This window comes from Drosophila yakuba, chromosome 4, assembly GCF_016746365.2.
Source record: "Drosophila yakuba strain Tai18E2 chromosome 4, Prin_Dyak_Tai18E2_2.1, whole genome shotgun sequence".
NCBI classification, from domain to species: domain Eukaryota; kingdom Metazoa; phylum Arthropoda; class Insecta; order Diptera; family Drosophilidae; genus Drosophila; species Drosophila yakuba.
The window spans coordinates 939,131-957,564 of NC_052531.2; the positions used below are offsets into that span (position 1 = coordinate 939,131).

General features: G+C 37.2%; 2 protein-coding genes across 4 annotated transcripts in view; both read right to left on the minus strand.

The window, feature by feature from the left end:
- The window catches only part of LOC6523746 (transcription factor SOX-6), a 37,892-nt gene extending 36,304 nt beyond the window's left edge, over positions 1 to 1,588 (minus strand). Inside the window, exon 1 of the mRNA XM_039376957.2 lies at positions 759 to 1,588. The gene's annotated coding sequence lies outside the window, so the exon portion shown is untranslated. The remainder of the gene's footprint in view (positions 1 to 758) is intronic.
- Positions 1,589 to 3,822: 2,234 nt separating this feature from the next.
- Positions 3,823 to 13,072, minus strand: LOC6523747 (forkhead box protein A2-A). Of its 3 annotated transcripts, none has more exons than XM_039377048.1 (2): positions 12,961 to 13,072; positions 3,823 to 6,032 (listed from the first exon to the last, which is right to left on the minus strand). In XM_039377048.1, the coding sequence occupies exon 2, from the start codon at positions 5,967 to 5,969 to the stop codon at positions 4,170 to 4,172; it is 1,800 nt and encodes a 599-aa protein (XP_039232982.1). In that variant the 5' UTR covers positions 5,970 to 6,032; positions 12,961 to 13,072; the 3' UTR covers positions 3,823 to 4,169. The 3 variants fall into 3 exon arrangements, with proteins under 3 accessions (XP_039232982.1, XP_002099622.1, XP_039232981.1); XM_002099586.3 differs by having other exon boundaries at positions 12,793 to 13,066; XM_039377047.1 differs by having other exon boundaries at positions 12,786 to 13,066.
- Between the last annotated feature and the right edge of the window lie 5,362 nt (positions 13,073 to 18,434).

Below are 18,434 nucleotides of genomic sequence, written 5' to 3' on the forward strand. Positions count from 1 at the left end.
TGTTAAAAGCGCTGAGCATGCAACGGCTGCTTTCTGTTCTTATGGGTTCTAGAATTTATGGCGATCTAGAGGGACAATTCCAACAGACAATCGGAAAGCGGCAACAGAAGCAAAAGCAATAGCTCGACAAGAACAATAGTGTAAGATATTCAATACCAATATCATTAGTGCCAAATGCAACCTTACGCGCAAATCAAAACTGAACGGGAGCCTATATTTCGAAAAACAGAAATGTAGAAATGCAATTATTTGTATGTACAGGATTTGTAAGTCCGCAATAAAATACTTTAATATATCTCCGACTTCGTTTATGTCCCCATTCGAATACGGATACGAATATACATGCACATGCGATCTCAAAAACCAGTCCACTCTGAGCCATCTTATATACGATCCCCAACTTCTCCGAGCCAGCTACTCATGAAGTATTCCTCCCATTCTCCGACCCTTCTGTGACCAACTCGAATTTTGATTCCAGTTCCGATCTTTGCCTTGGACCTCCCTTCCCTTCCTCTTCCCCCTCCCGAAAGATATTCTCGCGTGGCAATGCACCTGTCGCGACCAATGCTTGTTTAGAGCAGCAACCGGCAGAAGAAACTGCGATGATGATGATGCGGGCAAGCTGGCAGAGCCACGGGCCTAAGATCTCAGTTTTTTTGAGGAAGGAACAATGCAAAATTTGTGCTAGAGGAAATCATTTACGACTGTCGTATAGTGAGTTCGAATAGTGCCACTGCGAGGGAAAATAGTATACTCACCTTTTCTTACGTCTGAGATAAGATATTTTTGAGTCGTACTCATTTGACTAGGCGCATCAAGGACTGCATAATCGGCCGTGGGCAAGTTAATGATATTTATAGAACAAATATATATAAATATGATGCGTATATCTATATATATTATATTATGGCACTTCGAAAATTCACTTTATTTTCCTGCGTCACATTTAATGCGTTCCGACTTTTTGCCTCACGACACTTCGAGAAACGTAAACGTATTGGTACTTTGGATCATGGCAATTATTCGGGCTCCCCCCTCGCGATGATCTTAAAGATATACATTTTCCCATTTTCTATGGATTTCCAGCAAACCCATTGCCAGTTCATAATTTACGTTGTGTGCATAGACACTATTTGAGTTCATCTCAGTATCTTATCCAATTTCTTTGGCTTTACCGATGCGGCATTATGCTTTTTCCTTTGGAGCTCGGAGATTGAGCTTGCAAGTGTAATTATTAATCAGAAGCAAAGTTCGTATTGCACTGTGCTGCGTATTTGGGCTTGATTGCCTTTTTTGGCGTTGACTTGGATTAATGAAAATGTGAACTACATGAGACGGTATCCTTTAAATTTGTAGAGAAATTAGTATTATTTGTAGCTGGCACTAAACACAAATGCACAACAGAGTGTACAAGCCAGGTGCACGTCCACTGCATTCACATGCAAAAGAGTTGCATCCATTGTGTACGACTTCGCAATCAGTACATTGCAGATTTGAGTCAAAAGTCATTCTGATTTTGTTTTCGACTCAAAGTCGGCATAAGTTTACCCGCGCACGTGGAATGTTACCACCACTGTGTAGCGATGCTCAATTGTCACTGATTCATACCAATTCTGTTATCTGTTAACTGCATGTTAGCCACGTGTTAAGTTTGGACATTAAGAGAACGTATGTAAAATTTTAACATTAAAGAGCAATCTTAAAACGTGCTTTTTCTTCCTTTATTTTAAAATTTTTCAAAGTTGTTCTCTTTTTTGTTTGCAGAGAGCGAACAAAAATAAGAGGGGCGTGGCCAAAGAATTTGAATTTGTTTTAAAAACGTGTTGCCCAATCGCGGCTTTGAAGTTTGACAGTCTCGCGCACGTCCAATTTTGCCACAAATTTACTTTAAATCATACCTATAAAAGAAACTACACGATCGAGCGAAAACGCAGAATATTTAAAAAAAAAAACCATGTGATAGCTTGTACATGATTTTGTAATAATGCGATTTCGGACGTGGCCAACATTTTTTTTTGTATCAAAATTGACAAGACAAGCAATATAGTGGGCAAATATTAATATAGTTTGTGAAAGTGTTTTAGTTTTGGACGGTTTAGTGGCGTTAGAGTTGGCGTGGTAAATACTTGCGTTGCGTCTAAGTGCTTAAAATTCGCATGTTTAATCTCATCTTGTTGTTTCGAAAACAGTGTACTTTTGTTACCATCCCGATTTCTACATATGAATTTTAATTTAAATCGATTACTCATATATTTATGTTGTTAAAAATCGGTACGTGAGCTCGCTTATTTCGTTGGAGTTTAGATTGGTTCAACACTTTGCTGAATTCGATAATTTAGTATTTTGCAAGAATCGTTAAAGCTTGTCATACAGTAGAGAACACTTTTAAAATTTATAATTAGAAGTGAAAGATTTATTAAACCATTTTAAAATCCATAAATAAAGTATTAAAAAATTGTATTACAGCTCATATAGCTTTTAATATATTTTTGTATAAACTTTCCCCCAGAGTTTAGATACTTAAACATAACATTGTCCATGAACTAAAAAATTCGATAACGTTTTGTACCTTAAAATTTGGTATAAGTATGTAGCAGAGGCAACACCCATTGTATAAACGTTGTCATGTATATGTACACCAGATGTATTGCATATATATTTACATATATTAATATATAGAACCCCAAAGGCCTATTAGCTTATCGCGAATTAATCTAAGGCTAATCCTCAGCGATCATCTCATTAATAATATCAGCTTTATTTAGTCCAGCTTTTATGTATTCACAATTGTATATGTCTGCAATCTGTCCCAGTAATCGTCGGTATTTTTTGCAGTATTTCCACAACTGCCATCCTGAATTGTTATGATGGTTGGTGTTGCCCTCTCAACATCTACGGACGTCAAGTGATGCTATCCTGTTTTCATATGAAAGAAAACTTACGTATATGTAGAAATCAGAATGGCAACTCTCGACGTGTATAAGCCATGGTGGCAGGTCACAAAACTAGTGGAATGGGTTTGAAAAATGACCAATAGATGGCACTTCTTGCCCTCATAAAAAACTGCCCAAAACTGCCAGGCCCCATCTTTTAAAAAAATTTGATAATAAATCATACCCATTACTCGTAGAGTAAAAGGGTATACTAGATTCGTTGAAAAGTATGTAACAGGCAGAAGGAAGCGTTTCCGACCATATAAAGTATATATATTCTTGATCAGGATGAATAGCCGAGCCGATCTGGCCATGTCTGTCTGTCCGTCCGTATGAACGCTGAGATCTCAGGAACTACTAAAGCTAGAAAGCTGAGATTAAGCACACCGACTCCAGAGGGACAGACGCAGCGCAAGTTTGTCGATTCATGTTGCCACGCCCACTCTAACGCCCACAAACCACCCAAAAATGTTTTGATATTTTTTCATTTTTCTATTGGTCTTGTAAATTTCTATGGATTTGCCAAAAAATTTTTTGGCACGCTCAGAAACCGCCAAAAACTGTCAGTGTTGAAGACTCTCCTTCGCACTTCCACTAGCTGAGTAACGGGTATCAGATAGTCGGGGAACTCGACTATAGCGTTCTCTCTTGTTTTGTTATATTATTTGTCTTGCTGATTTCTATCGGCATACCAAAACCATTTTGAACATTTGCGGATATGATACAAAATAACAAAAGTTGCGCTCTCTACTCAATAGACCTAAATGAAGTGAATATTTTTTTCACGTGACCCTGTATACTGGAACTTTCCCAGTATACCCTTTCCCAGTATACCACCCACAAATTCATTTTTGAGAATTGTTTTTTATTATTAAACTGAAAGATATTATTTAAATAAGATCAAGCAGAGTCTTTATTGATCATTTTTCTTGGTTAGATCAGACTTAGATTTTGTTGGTTTATAAAGACTTGGAATGACTAGAACTGGAACAGTACTAAAAATGTAACTAAAATGTACAGTATTTTAAATGGTAATAATTCACTAAATTTATTTTGCAATCCATGAAGTTTAACAATAGTTTAACATTTTTTATGATCGTTTAAATATAAATCTACATTGAAAGAACACTATTTAATAAATATAATGGTATGGTATGGACTTGAGTGGGTGGGTGGGTGTTCACTTTTTAATATTGTTTGTTATATATTTTTAGACAAGTGCAAATAATATATCTTTTACTTTTGTGAGACCATTTCGATTTTTGGAGGTGGTGTAATAGAGGAAGTCCGCGAAGTATTTGACACATCCATACTGGCTTGTCGGGCAGCTGCGGCAATATACGACCCGTAGTACCTACTAAGCTTGTGTGGATCAACATGGTTGAGTTCAATGTATGCATCTGGAATGGGAACTGTCAGGGCTGATGGTTTTGCAGTCGGTATTGACGATATGAGTGCAGTTGGGGGCGCTAAAATGCACTCTTCTATAGGACATTCCTCTAGTGAGCTAGACTCCTCGTGTTGGCTACTACTGCTACCCAAGGACCTGGCTGCGGAGCTGGAAATTGAAAAGTTGTGCTGTTCCATTTCTTCGTGATCGTGGTCGGGATCATGATCGGGATCGGCATCAAATGAAGATAGCCTGCCATCGATTAGGTACGAGTTATTGTCCTCAATGGAAAATATTTGCTTCAAATTGCCTCTTTTTTTTTTCCTTTCTTCTGCATCCGCATAAGAATCAGGGTCGGGATTAATGCTATCGTCTACCACGTCGACGTTAACTTCTACATCAATATCAGTATCAATGTCTGTATCTGGCGCAGGTTTCTCTAATTCCAAAACAACTTCGCGGTGAATAGTTTGTTTGGTAATGACTGTATGATGAGTTTGAGTCGTTGTCCTTGCCGAAGTGGTTGGTGTAACTGAGGACTTTTGGTCTTCAGAGACAATATCAACGATTTGGACATCGGGTGCCAGTAGTGAAGCCACGTCAAATTGGCGCTTCCGTGTCTGCGAAAACATATTCGCGATTGTTGTTGTCGTGGTGGAGTTGATATAGGCAATGTGCTGATGATGGGCATGTTGCTGCTGAAGCTGAGCTGATTGGATTGTCTGATCCAGGTGGTTAACCTGTTCTCGTTGCATTAACATGGATGGATCTGGGGGGGAATACTGCGTCATACCAAGTGCTGAGCTCCGGTTAAAGAATTGGTCGATATAATGCTGGTGGTATGGATAACCCAGGACAGGTAGTTGCAGTGCGGACTGAGAACTCGGTGGAGGTGGAGTTGTAAGATCCAACGGCGGCGGGCTGGGCGAGTCAGTACTGGCATCATCCACCGAAAGACCCATATGCTTTCGGACCTTACGCTGCGCTTTGCGTCGTCTAAAATCCCCTTTGCGAAAATCATCCATGTTGGCTGGATGTATTGCCCAGTAGTGGCCCTTGCCATTTGCACTTCGGCCAGATTTGATAAAACAATCATTTAGCGAGAGATTGTGCCTAATGGAGTTTCTCCAGCCCGGGCCCCGACTTCTAAAGTAAGGATAATTATCCAAAATATATTGATAAATATCTGAGAGGACCAACTTCATATCAGTTGAGCTCAATATGGCCATGGCTATCAAACCAATATAGCTGTGTTGCGGTTTCGGCTCCTCGGGTTGAAAAATACGTTGCGTTTGTGGAAAGAGGGAAATTGTTGAAAGAGCGGACATTCGGTTAACTGATGCTAAATTGCCTGAGCCATGGGGTGCGTAGGGACTTAAATGCAACCAAGGAGCACTAGCTCCACTGCCACCCGTCCCACCATATTGGGGGCAGCGTAGTCGTTCAATATTGAGGGCATAGTTATACAGCTGGAGGCGGTATTGTTCCAGAGTCATCGTCGTTGATTGAGCTTGTGAAGTTCTTGTCGTTCCAAGTGGGTAGATGGTGGGCAAGGATTGCTTTGGCACATTGCTGTCGCTTGAAGACGTTCCCTGTTCCTGGTTGGCTTTGGTCGCCTGTGAAGCACATATGTCAGAGTGCGCCATTTGCTACTTTATATTCACACTAAAATGACACAGGTGACACCATCGAAGACCATCCAATTTGACCTGTTTAAAATAAACAAAAATAGTTTTCCTATTAAAAGAAGTTTTTTATATTTAAACAGGCAACCAGATAAAAGAAAAAAAGAGAGTATATATATAGTGTAGTTCGTCGACTATCAGACACCCGTCACGTGGGCATGGGAGCCTTATGCTCTAACCAGGATGGATGTGTGTAACAATTTTAGGCGCGTTTGATTTTCCAACTAAACGACGTTATAAATGATTTTGGATTTTGGTTGGAAAATAATTTAATTCACTTTTCGCCTTACGAATATTTATTTTAACATTTCATTGCGTCATGAGACGTAACGTTGTTTTACAAAAAGAATAGCCTTAAGATTGGTACTTCTCCATTTATTAGGCAGAAAAATCGAGTTGACAAAAAACTTGCCTCAAATGTAAAACGTTTTAGCACAAAAAAGTGGCAACTAAACTGGAAGCAACCGACCAATGCGACTTCTTTTTTTATTATGTTAAATGTTTTCGAGACATTTGTCCAAAATGGTCGATATTTTTATTCATTTTTTTAGATGAACTAAAATAACTTTTAACATGTTATTAATATAAAAAAAGAGAAAAGTAAGTTAGTGGCAAAAATGTTATTGACCCAGAAAATTGCAAAACAAATGATTAAATTAAAATAAAATTAACTTTTTCGAATGGTGTGTCCCGGTCAGGGCGAGTTTTGTTTGTTTTCAGAGTGGACGTGGCAATGTTCTGAACAGCGTATGATCTGCACGCTTTACTATAATTTTTTCACTTTTAAAGTTCGCAAAATTTCGACGTTCAGAAAATTGGATGGCCATTAGGACAAGCCTACATTGAAATGGCCCGTGATCACTTCTCTTGACTTTTTAAAATAAATCTAAAAAGCATTGTTTAAGATAAATAACTCGTGAACGGCTATTATACTCATACCCTTTCTGTGGCGCAAATATATTGACGTAATAATATTTAAACTATTCCATTACTTACATTTTTTGTATTTGTTCATTCATGAAAATTTTCGTAGGTTTAATAATACATTTATTTTTATTATTATACCCGTTACTCGTAGAGTAAAAGGGTATACTAGATTCAAAGTATGTAACAGGCAGAAGGAAGCGTTTCCGACCATATAAAGTATATATATTCTTGATCAGGATCAATAGCCGAGTCGATTTGGCCATGTCCGTCTGTCCGTCCGTCTGTCCGTCTGTCTGTCCGTATGAACGTCGAGATCTCAGGAACTACAAAAGCTAGAAAGTTGAGACTAAGCACACAGACTCCAGAGACATAGACGCAGCGCAAGTTTGTCGATTCATGTTGCCACGCCCACTCTAACGCCCACAAACCGCCCAAAACTGCGACGCCCACACTTTTGAAAAATGTTTTAATATTTTTTCATTTTTGTATTGGTCTTGTAAACTTCTATCGATTTGCAAAAAAACTTTTTGCCACGCCCACTCTAACGCCCACAAACCGCCCAAAACTGCCACGCCCACACTTTTGAAAAATGTTTTAATATTTTTTCATTTTTGTATTGGTCTTGAAAATTTCTATCGATTTGCAAAAAATCTTTTTGCCACGCCCACTCTAACGCCCACAAACCGCCAAAAACTGTCCTTCGCACTTACACTAGCTGAGTAACGGGTATCAGATAGTCGAGGAACTCGACTATAGCGTTCTCTCTTGTTTTTTTTAGTACTTTCTACTATAAAAAACTTTTATAAATGTCACTGTAACAGCAGTCTACGATGGACACTATTATATAAAAACAAAATAAAATAAACAACAAGAGAGAACGCTATAGTCGAGTTCCCCGACTATCTGATACCCGTTACTCAGCTAGTGGAAGGGAGAAGGAGAGTCTTAAACACAGTTTTTGGCGGTTTGTAGGCGTTATAGTGGGCGTGACAGAACGTTTCTTGGCAAATCGATAGAAATTTACAAGACCAATATAAAAATGAAAAAATATCAAACCATTTTTCAAAAGTGTGGGCGTGGCAAAAAGTTTTTTGGTAAATAGATAGAAAATTACAAGACTAATACAAAAATGAAAAAATTTCAAAACATTATTCAAAAGTGTGGGCGTGGCAGTTTTGGGCGGTTTGAGGGCGTTAGAGTGGGCGTGGCAACATGAATCGATAAACTTGCGCTGCTTCTATGTCCCTGGAGTTTGTATGCTTAATCTCAACTTTCTAGCTTTAGTAGTTCCCGAGATCTCGACGTTCATACGGACGGACAGACGGACAGACGGACGGACAGACGGACATGGCCAGATCGACTCGGCTATTGATCCTGATCAAGAATATATATACTTTATATGGTCGGAAACGCTTCCTTCTGCCTGTTACACACTTTCCAACGAATTTAGTACACTCTTTTACTTTACGAGTAACAGGTTTAAATATAATAAAATGAAAATAAAAATTTAAGAAAATAAACTTGCGTTTATTGGAGGGCTTGAGAAAATCTGGAGCTGCCACCTTTTTCACAGATTTAATTTCGATGCTCGCAATATTTCACTGCACTTTGACCATTTAAGTAATTAAATTAAATAGCATTATTTACAAATAACACTTTTGGCCCTCTTTTAAATTAATTAACGAATTCTTTTATATTTTATAAGTATTTTTATCTGCCTGATTTGTTCCACGAACGAACCTTCGCGATAGCTTTTGGCGACGTACTTATCGACCCCGTACCAAATCGTAAATTGTTGTTGACGACGGCAACATTTTGTTTGTCAAATCTGAGGTGGGGTCAGTAATATATTTTTTATAAAATAACTAAGTGGCAGAATGATTTTGTGGGGATGTAGAATTACCATCAATAGACCACTGAGATAAATATTTTTTTCCCTTAGTAAATAAGATCTGATTTGATATAAAAAAAAGGCATTTGCTTTTCATTTCAGCCAGACAAAAGTGCCCGTTTTACAAATCGAAAAATTCTTACGATTTCGAAAACCGGAGCACCAATTTTACGATTTCAAATCGAAATCGTAAAAATCTTACAAATTCGATTACCGGAGCATGCCTGTATATCTCTTAAATGTCAACCTTCTATCTGAATTCCTGATATCGAGGCGCTTATACGAACGGACAAGAAAATATATACTTTTTACCTGTTTCACACTTTTCAACAAATTTGTTATAATCTTTTTTTTTACGAGTAACTGGTATAATACAAGCACGTAATAATGCTCCAGTCGAGTTCCCCGACTACCAGACACCCGTTACTCAGCGAGTAGCAATGCGAACGAGAAATGTCAACATTTTCTGAAATATCGGTAAAAATTGTGTAAAAAAAAAATTAAATCGATAAAAATTTATAAGACTATAAAAATTGTGAAAACATTTTTTTTAAGTGTGGACGTGTCAGTTTCGTGCGGTTTGTGGGCGCTAGTGTCAATATTTGGAAACCTCACTTAAGAACCATTAAAGCTAAAAAGTGAGATTTAGCATGCAGAGTTCAGGCATAGACGCAGCGCAAGCTCGTTTCCAAATGTTGCCACGGCCATAAACTGCCCAAAAGTGCCACACTTTTAAAAAATGTTTTGACCTTTTATTAGTCTTGTAAATTTCTATCGATATGGAAAAAAACTTTATGCCACGCCCACGACCAGCGCAATGTTTATACCCGTTAATCGTAGAGTAAAAGGGTATACTAGAATCGTTGAAAAGTATGTAACAGGCAGAAGGAAGCGTTTCCGACCATATGAAGTACATATATTCTTGATCAGGATCAACAGCTGAATCGATCTGGCAATGTCCGTCCGTCAGTCTCTCTTTCCGTATGAACGTCGAGATCTCAGGAACTATACAAGCTAGAAAGTTGAGGTTAAGCATGCAGAATCCAGAGACAAAAACGCAGCACAAGTTTGTTGACCCATGTTGCCACGCCCACACTTTTGACAAATGCTTATATATTTTTTTATTAGTATTGTAATATTTTATCGATCTGCAGAAAAACTTTTTGCCACGCCCACAAACCGACCAAAGCTGCCACGTCCACTCTTTTGAAAAAGTTTTGATATTTTTTTATTTATCATGTAAATTTCTTTAGATTTGGCTAGAAAATTTTTGCAATGCCCACCCTAACGCCTACAAACCGACCAAAACTGCCACACTTTTGAAAAATGTTTTGATATTTTTTTTGGTAGTCTTGTAAATTTTTGCCACGCCCACTCTAATGCCCACAAACCACCAAAATCTGTTACTGTTGAAGTCTCTCCTTTGCACTTCTAATAGCTGAGTAACGGGTATCAGATAGTCGGCAACTCGACTATAACGTTTTCTCTTGTTTATTTTAATTTTTACCGATATTCCAGAAAATGTTGAAACTTATCGTTCGCACATCTACCAAGTAACGGTTATCTGATAGTCTGAAAAATCGACAATAGCGTTCTCTCTTGTTTGGTTTTGGTTTGGGCCCAGTATACTTTTTAGACTTTGTTTGTAAAGTAATTAATTGAATATCCCACATATAAATCAGTTCCTCAGGTGATGCAAGAGGCTCTTATTACGACTATATGTTTATCTTACTGTGAGGTTTATGGGGTTGCCAAAGCTGAACACATTTTCAATCAATGGCACTTACTGTTAATGGCTGTTAATAAGTACTCCTTTTTACGTCACTTTTCAAGTGATGAGACGTTTTTACTCATTTTGAATGATCTTATTCAATAAAATATAAAACTCGATATTAACGGAGATTGGTATATCATTTTGTTTTTTAACGCGCGTCACGGACAACCACCCGCCCCACCGACCGAGGGGCGCTGCTGTGTATCGTACTGCTCGATTCGCGAAAAGATAAAAGCGATAAACGAAACAGTTAAAAACGAGAAAATATTTAAATATAAGTAGGATCTAATTATGTGTTAAGAAAGTATTGATCGCTTTAAGAAGCGATTCGACATAATAGGATAATGTCTAATATAGTCAGAACATAATACTCTGTAGGTGTCATGCCACTAATAGTTAAATCAACAATGATTAAAATTAGTTTTTCGTAATCTCTAGTGAATCTGCTTGAAAAGGGAAGTTTGGGCGACTAACCAATTCTGGGCTATCAACTTCACCACGAATAAGAATACATAAACCTATTGTTCCAATCATCGTTTTACGGTTAGCTAGTGGAGCTAGGTTAAATAACAATAGGCTACTGGAATAAAGAGGTATTGCATCCCAATATACGCGCTGTGAAGCAAACGGTAAGTTTTTATACCCGTTACTCGTAGAGTAAAAGGGTATACTAGATTCGTTGAAAAATATGTAACAGGCAGAAGGAAACGTTTCCGGCCATATAAAGTATATATATTCTTGATCAGGATCAATAGCCGAGTCGATCTGGCCATGTCCGTCTGTCCGTCCGTCTGTCCGTCCGTATGAACGCTGAGATCTCAGGAACTACAAAAGCTAGAAAGTTGAGATTAAGCATACAGACTCCAGAGACATAGAAGCAGCGCAAGCTTGTCGATTCATGTTGCCACGCCCACTCTAACGCCCACAAACCGCCCAAAACTGCCACGCCCACACTTTTGAAGAAGGTTTTGATATTTTTTCATTTTTGTATTAGTCTTGTACATTTTTATCGATTTCCCAAAAAACTTTTTGCCACGCCCACTCTAACGCCCACACTTTTGAAAAATGTTTTGATATTTTTTCATTTTTGTATTGGTCTTGTAATATTCTATCGATTTGCAAAAAAACTTTTGGCCACGCCCACTCTAACGCCCACAAACCGCCAAAAACTGTCCTTCGCACATCCACTAGCTGAGTAACGGGTATCAGATAGTCGGGGAACTCGACTATAGCGTTCTCTCTTGTTTTTAATCGATTCAATGCGACCCGATTGAAATCCATAACGCGAACTCCAAACCGGTGATCCATAGGTTTGGAATCGGATGGACTACCGAAATGTATAAGGTTTTGGTACTTATATGTATCATCAAATTCACTTGGCCACCTTTTTTATATTACCAAGCACGCCCTTGTCCTTAAAAAATTTAATAATTGGTCGTGGCCCACAAAATAGTATAATTGTCACCAAGCATCCAATATCCTTTGGCTCAAAGAGACATAAAGTTACAAAATAAATGTTCATAAAAATGCTTCTAAAGACTCGCTAAAAAGAAACCGAAAAAATTTTGATAAATATATATATATAAACATTTTTTCAGACTAGCAAATAATTACAAGGTTGCCAGGAACTTCCTGTGTGGCTAATTATTTGATAGAGTCGTCCGATCTAAGTAGTTAAGGCCGTTACTTGTAGAGTAAAGGGGTATTAAAAATATAAGACAGTTTTTCCGACCGTATAAAGTGCTTATATACGTATATATATATATGTAATTAAGCCATTAAGTTGTAAAATATTTTTGTCATGCTCACTCGAATAGCCAAAACTTATAATTTATACATACATAAAAACTTTATAAAGTACTTCTTCACTTTTAAAGTAGCCACACTTGTGAAAAATAATGGTTGTTTAATTTTGTCGGGTATATCGCAGTCAAGAATCTGGACTCCTCTTGTTATTTTAATCCGGTTGAAAGCGATTTCTGGGACCGAAGAGTACTTACTAAAATAATATAAACGCAAGTGGATTTGAATAAATCACTGCCGGATATGATGACAACACTTGTTATTTTACAATTAATATTTATAAATAAGATATGTATTTGTTAGGTTTGGGACTTCTGTACTTAATAATATTTAGGTATAAATTAGGTATATGTATGTATATATATATACCGCCTGAACTTACGATTTACCTGTATCCAACTGTATAAGTAAATCGTGACTGCAACTGTCATTCCATTTCTAGTATATTTATTAATAATTATTTTGGGCAATAACTGCTTATCACTGCCACTAAATGGGAAACTGTAACTATTCATAAAAACACGATAATAGCACAAATGTAATGAACACGAACATACACTGGCTTCGATGTGAGCCGCAGCATTGGCGATCTTCTTATGGCTTCATCAAGCGAAATTTTGGTAAAAATCAGGAACGTGCGGTCGACGCGGTGCTCAAACTATGTCTGAGTCGGGCTAAAATGGCTGAGGGCTTGGCCATTAGGGTGCAAGTAGCACAAACGCGATGTAGGCCACGCCTTACCATACCCTAGCGCTTTTCATTGGTCGAAAAGATCAAGAGCTCTCAGGGTGGGATTCAAATATTCGTTACTGTTGGCCTGTCCTCTTTACGCCATTCATGGTATTAGCGCTGTCTCTGTTGGGCCTCATAAAAGTAAAAAGCGGCCTCGACCAATTACACCTACACCCATCTTATTTTAGCATTCGCATTTTCCATAGGAGAAAAGCGTACTGTGCCCTTAATTCTTTTTGTAGAAAGTGCGGTGTATACATGTATCCCCGAAATACATAATAGGAAGTTTATTTAATTTTTTATATATACATATATAGATTTGAGGTATACAGAATCTGCATCGTAGGTAATCAATAAGAGCGTTATCAGATTGCTCATATACGCATTTACTTCTTTATTAAACTGTTTTTAGGAACATGCTAATAAAACAAAAATAGATAACGTATACATGTAGAACCAGTTTTCCATAAATAAAATTTTTTCGGGATCAATGCTTGTTAATAACAATTTTCTATAATTTTGAGAATTAGTCTTTCATTTGACTTCATTTATGCACGAAGCTGTATTTATAACGGATACCAAAATTATTAAATTGATATTAGTAAAATTGATTAGTAAAAAATTATTTTATTCTTGTTTATGTGGGCATTGGTTTTTTTAAATTGTGAAAACTTTTTTGGAACCGGATTATTTTGCCTATGTATCCTTTGTTAAGGCGTATACATATGTAGAGTTTCGGTGAAAATGCAAAATAAATGAAATCTTTAAAGAAGTTATTAAAAAACTTCTAGATTTTCAGTTTTGTAATTTTTGTATGGAAGCTGTATGATTCTTGCATCAAACGGTTTAAATATTATGTAAAGCACTCACATTTTAAATTAATAACACAATCTAAATTTAAATTTAAAACAAATCCTTTAACATAAAAAAAAAAGAGAGAACGCTATAGTCGAGTTCCCCGACTATCTGATACCCGTTACTCAGCTAGTGTAAGTGCGAAGGACAGTTTTTGGCGGTTTGTGGGCGTTAGAGTGGGCGTGGCCAAAAGTTTTTTGGCAAATAGATAGAAATTTACAAGGCTAATACAAAAATGAAAAAATATCAAAACATTTTTCAAAAGTGTGGGCGTGGCAGCTTTGGGCGGTTTGTGGGCGTTAGAGTGGGCGTGGCAAAAAGGTTTCTTGCAAATCGATAGAAATTTACAAAACCAATACAAAAATGAAAAAATATTAAAAAAATTTTCAAAAATGTGGGCGTGGCAGTTTTGGGCGGTTTGTGGGCGTTAGAGTGGGCGTGGCAACCTGAATCGACAAACTTGCGCTGCGTCTATGTCCCTGGAGTCTGTATACTTAATCTCAACTTTCTAGCTTTTGTAGTTCCTGAGATCTCGACGTTCATACGGACAGACGGACAGACAGACGGACGGACATGGCCAGATCGACTCGGCTATTGATCCTGATCAAGAATATATATACTTTATATGGTCGGAAACGCTTCCTTCTGCCTGTTACATACTTTTCAACGAATCTAGTATACCCTTTTACTCTACGAGTAACGGGTATAATAATCAATATCAAGAAAGGATGCTGTGTTAAAAGTAGGTAAAACGTACCACCCATTTTTATACAATTTAAAATTGTATTTATTTTTAAATTTTCAAAGACGTTAAAACCTTCCACGGATATAACCTTAAGTATCTCCAAAAGCGGTGTATATAGGTAAAGACCTACGGGTAATTGAACAGTTGTTTTATACTAAATCTACCTAACTCTGGTGGATGGGCCGTAAGCCCGTATGCTCATTGTTAAAATCCTAATCTTGTCGACTCCTAGTAACCTTGTCACCTTTCTGGGATTGCTGGTCGCACAACCACTTTAAGAGATTGCCAGCAATATGATTAAGATTTGCCAAATAATCCCTCTTTGTCATTCAACACTTACATATCACCTTTCAAAGGCCGACAGGCTCTATAAGTAAACAATTTGCTCAAATCATTGTTATTATTTGTATTCGACACTCTTTTTCTAAAATCGTGAAGATTTCGATTACATTTTCTTAGAATACCAACCTAATGGAAACCACTTTAAATTGTTCTTTGGTAAACCGTAGTCTAAACAGCTGATATAAGTTTCTTGTTATACCCGTTACTCGTAGAGTAAAAGAGTATACTAGATTCGTTGAAAAGTGTGTAACAGGCAGAAGGAATCTTTTCCGACAATATAAAGTATATATGTATATTCTTGATCAAGATTAATAGCTGAGTCGATCTAGCCATGTCCGTCCGTCCGTCTGTCTGTCCGTCCGTATGAACGCTGAGATCTCAAGAACTACAAAAGCTTGAGAGTTGAGATTAAGCATACAGACTCCAGAGACATAGACGCAGCGCAAGTTTGCTGATTTATGCTGCCACGCCCACTCTAACGCCCACAAACCGCCCAAAGCTGCCACGCCCACACTTTTGAAAAATGTTTAGATATTTTTTCATTTTTGTAATGGTCTTGTAATATTCTATCGATTTGCAAAAAAACTTTTTGCCACGCCCACTCTAACGCCCACAAACCGCAAAAAACTGTCAGTGTTGAAGACTCTCCTTCGGACTTCCACTATCTGAGTAACGGGTATCAGATAGTCGGGGAACTCGACCATAGCGTTCTCTCTTGTTTTTGTTTATAGCAACTTAACAAAAGAGGCATTGGTTATAATAGAGGATTTTTACAAAATTTTTAATTTTATTACTTTTTTGTCCAATTTCTACCGATATTCCAAAAAATGTTGAAATTTCTCGTTTGCAATTTCACTAGTTGAGTAACGGGTATCTGATAGTCGGTGGACCCGACTATAGCATTCTCTTTTGTTTTTTCTTAATCAGGTGTCAAATTATCTTTTCGCGTATTCATCTGGCTACTAACTTCTTTGAATAATAATTTGAATGTTCCCTAGTCAAACATTATACCGTAATGCGTGCAAATTGTTTGATAATCACCAGTCCCAAAGGAGTTAACGTATTAGGTATAATTCAACAATAGAATATATATGTACATATATACAACCGTGACAGCCAACGAAATGAGACACAGGGGTAGTTACTTACACTACCAAAAAAAACAGAATGCTACTGTATTAAACAAGAGCGATGCATAAATGAAAGGCAGTATCTTCCTACAAAGATATAAATTTTGGTAGATTATAAGCAAAATTAAGGTTTAAAATTGGTATAAATTATGTTTTATTTATTAATACATTTCGACTATAAGCAAAAATCAAAAAAATGAACATGTTATACTGCTAATTATAATACTAATAGTGTCAATTATTTATATGGTCATAGAGTAATATAATATTTAAGAACATGTTATACTGCTAATTATAATACTAATAGTGTCAATTATTTATATGGTCATAGAGTAATAAAATATTTAAGAGTTTGCTGACTGGGAATTTTTATGCGTTTATCGTAGTATCATTGCTATTTACAGATCGAGAGACCCAGTGACTTTAATTTATATTACGTATGTGTCGAATTTGAACATACATATATGCCTTTTCAGTAGCTGATTAAAAATCCAAATTCATAGATTGCCAACGGGAGTTCCATACCACAATAAAATGTTTATATACATATTTATATAAGCATTGCGTATTTAACCACTAGAAAATTTTTATGAGTGCAAATTTCTTGCTCATTTGCTATTAGCTGTAAGGCAAAAACAAGATTGGGACTGCTCGCCGACGGGAAATCGTTAAACGGTTTTTAAACAACTAGCAAAACCAGGATTGGGACAATGACAAAGGCCAGCTAATCCCAAGACGCACGCACAGCAGGAAGCAACCACAAAAATGTGTAATTTCAACAGTAACGGAGCAACAGCGACATCAGTCATGCAAGGATAACACCAACAATAAGGCGTATCAGCGATGTGAAGAAGGGGAACAGGACACTAATGAAATAAATGAAACGGCGCTGCTGAGTACAATTTGAGAATGGGCCAGGGCGACTTTAAATGTGGACAAGTGAAGTAGGCAGTGGGTGGTGGCTGCTGTCTGGGACTACCAAAACAATTATTTTTATCTAGGGTATTTGGCTGCCAATAGAGCTGGGCAAGATCTTCCGAAGTACTCTGAGCTTACAATCCGTTTACAACCAATAAACTCCATTGGGAAATAGAAGCCATTGAAAATCGCTGGGCAATAGAGCACCCCCATTTACATTTATGTACATATACTGACAGAGGTTTTAGGGACCCAAATTTCTAACTTTGTGTTAAACAAATTCTGAGCCTTGATAAGAACGAATATAAATTCTAATTCACAATAAGCTAGTGTTTATATTCAGTATAGCTTCCATGCTTTAGGTTTTATTCAATTTCGTATATATTATGGAATTGAAAGTGAGTGTTCCTTACTCGGCAGTTTTGATCAGAATTACTCGGCGAATCGCCATTTCCATATCTGTTCAAACGTCTAGTTCTTTATAAGTACAGGACCTAGAAAGAATTAATATAAATAATAATAAACCTTATCTATCTATAAATTTAGAGTGACACACAAACAAAATTATTCAGTTGTCATCTCTTTAGTCTTGCTTCTGGTAACTGGATTTTCAAAGCAGGAAGCGCAAAGAATTTCGGAACTATATGGGCAGTATTATTTCTACTAGGTACTCGTAAAGTTAACTAGATTTGTTGAAAAGTATGTAACAGGTAGAAGTAAGTTCCTGCGTCCTCGGGATCTATGAGCGTAGGCTTGCCGATTCTAGAACCTTAGACGCAGGGCTCGTTTGTTTCAAAACGTTGACACACCACCCACGTTACAAGCCGCCTATAACTGCCACGCTCACATTTAAAATTTTTTTGTTTCATTCCAAAAGAGTCTTGCCACGTCCACAAATTTCTTTAAATCGCACTCCTACAATTCACACCTTTTTTTCCTGAACCCTGTATCTTTCGACTGCTGTATGACTTGTTAGAACCCAACAAGCACCGTAGATTTTCATTTTTGTATAGCCCACTCTCCTGGTCACTACGTGCACTTCCGGCAGAAATATTGTACAAACAGCTATGCAGAAGCAAGCAACGTGTATATAAATTTAAATGTGCTGTACACGTTTTATTTTACAAAATAAAACCCTACTGTCAACAGCATATTAACTTTGAATCCTCTATTGTAACCAATGCCTCTTTTGTTAAGTTGCTATAAACAAAAACAAGAGAGAACGCTATAGTCGAGTTCCCCGACTATCTGATACCCGTTACTGAGCTAGTGGAAATAAGAAGGAGAGTTTTCCACACTGACCGTTTTT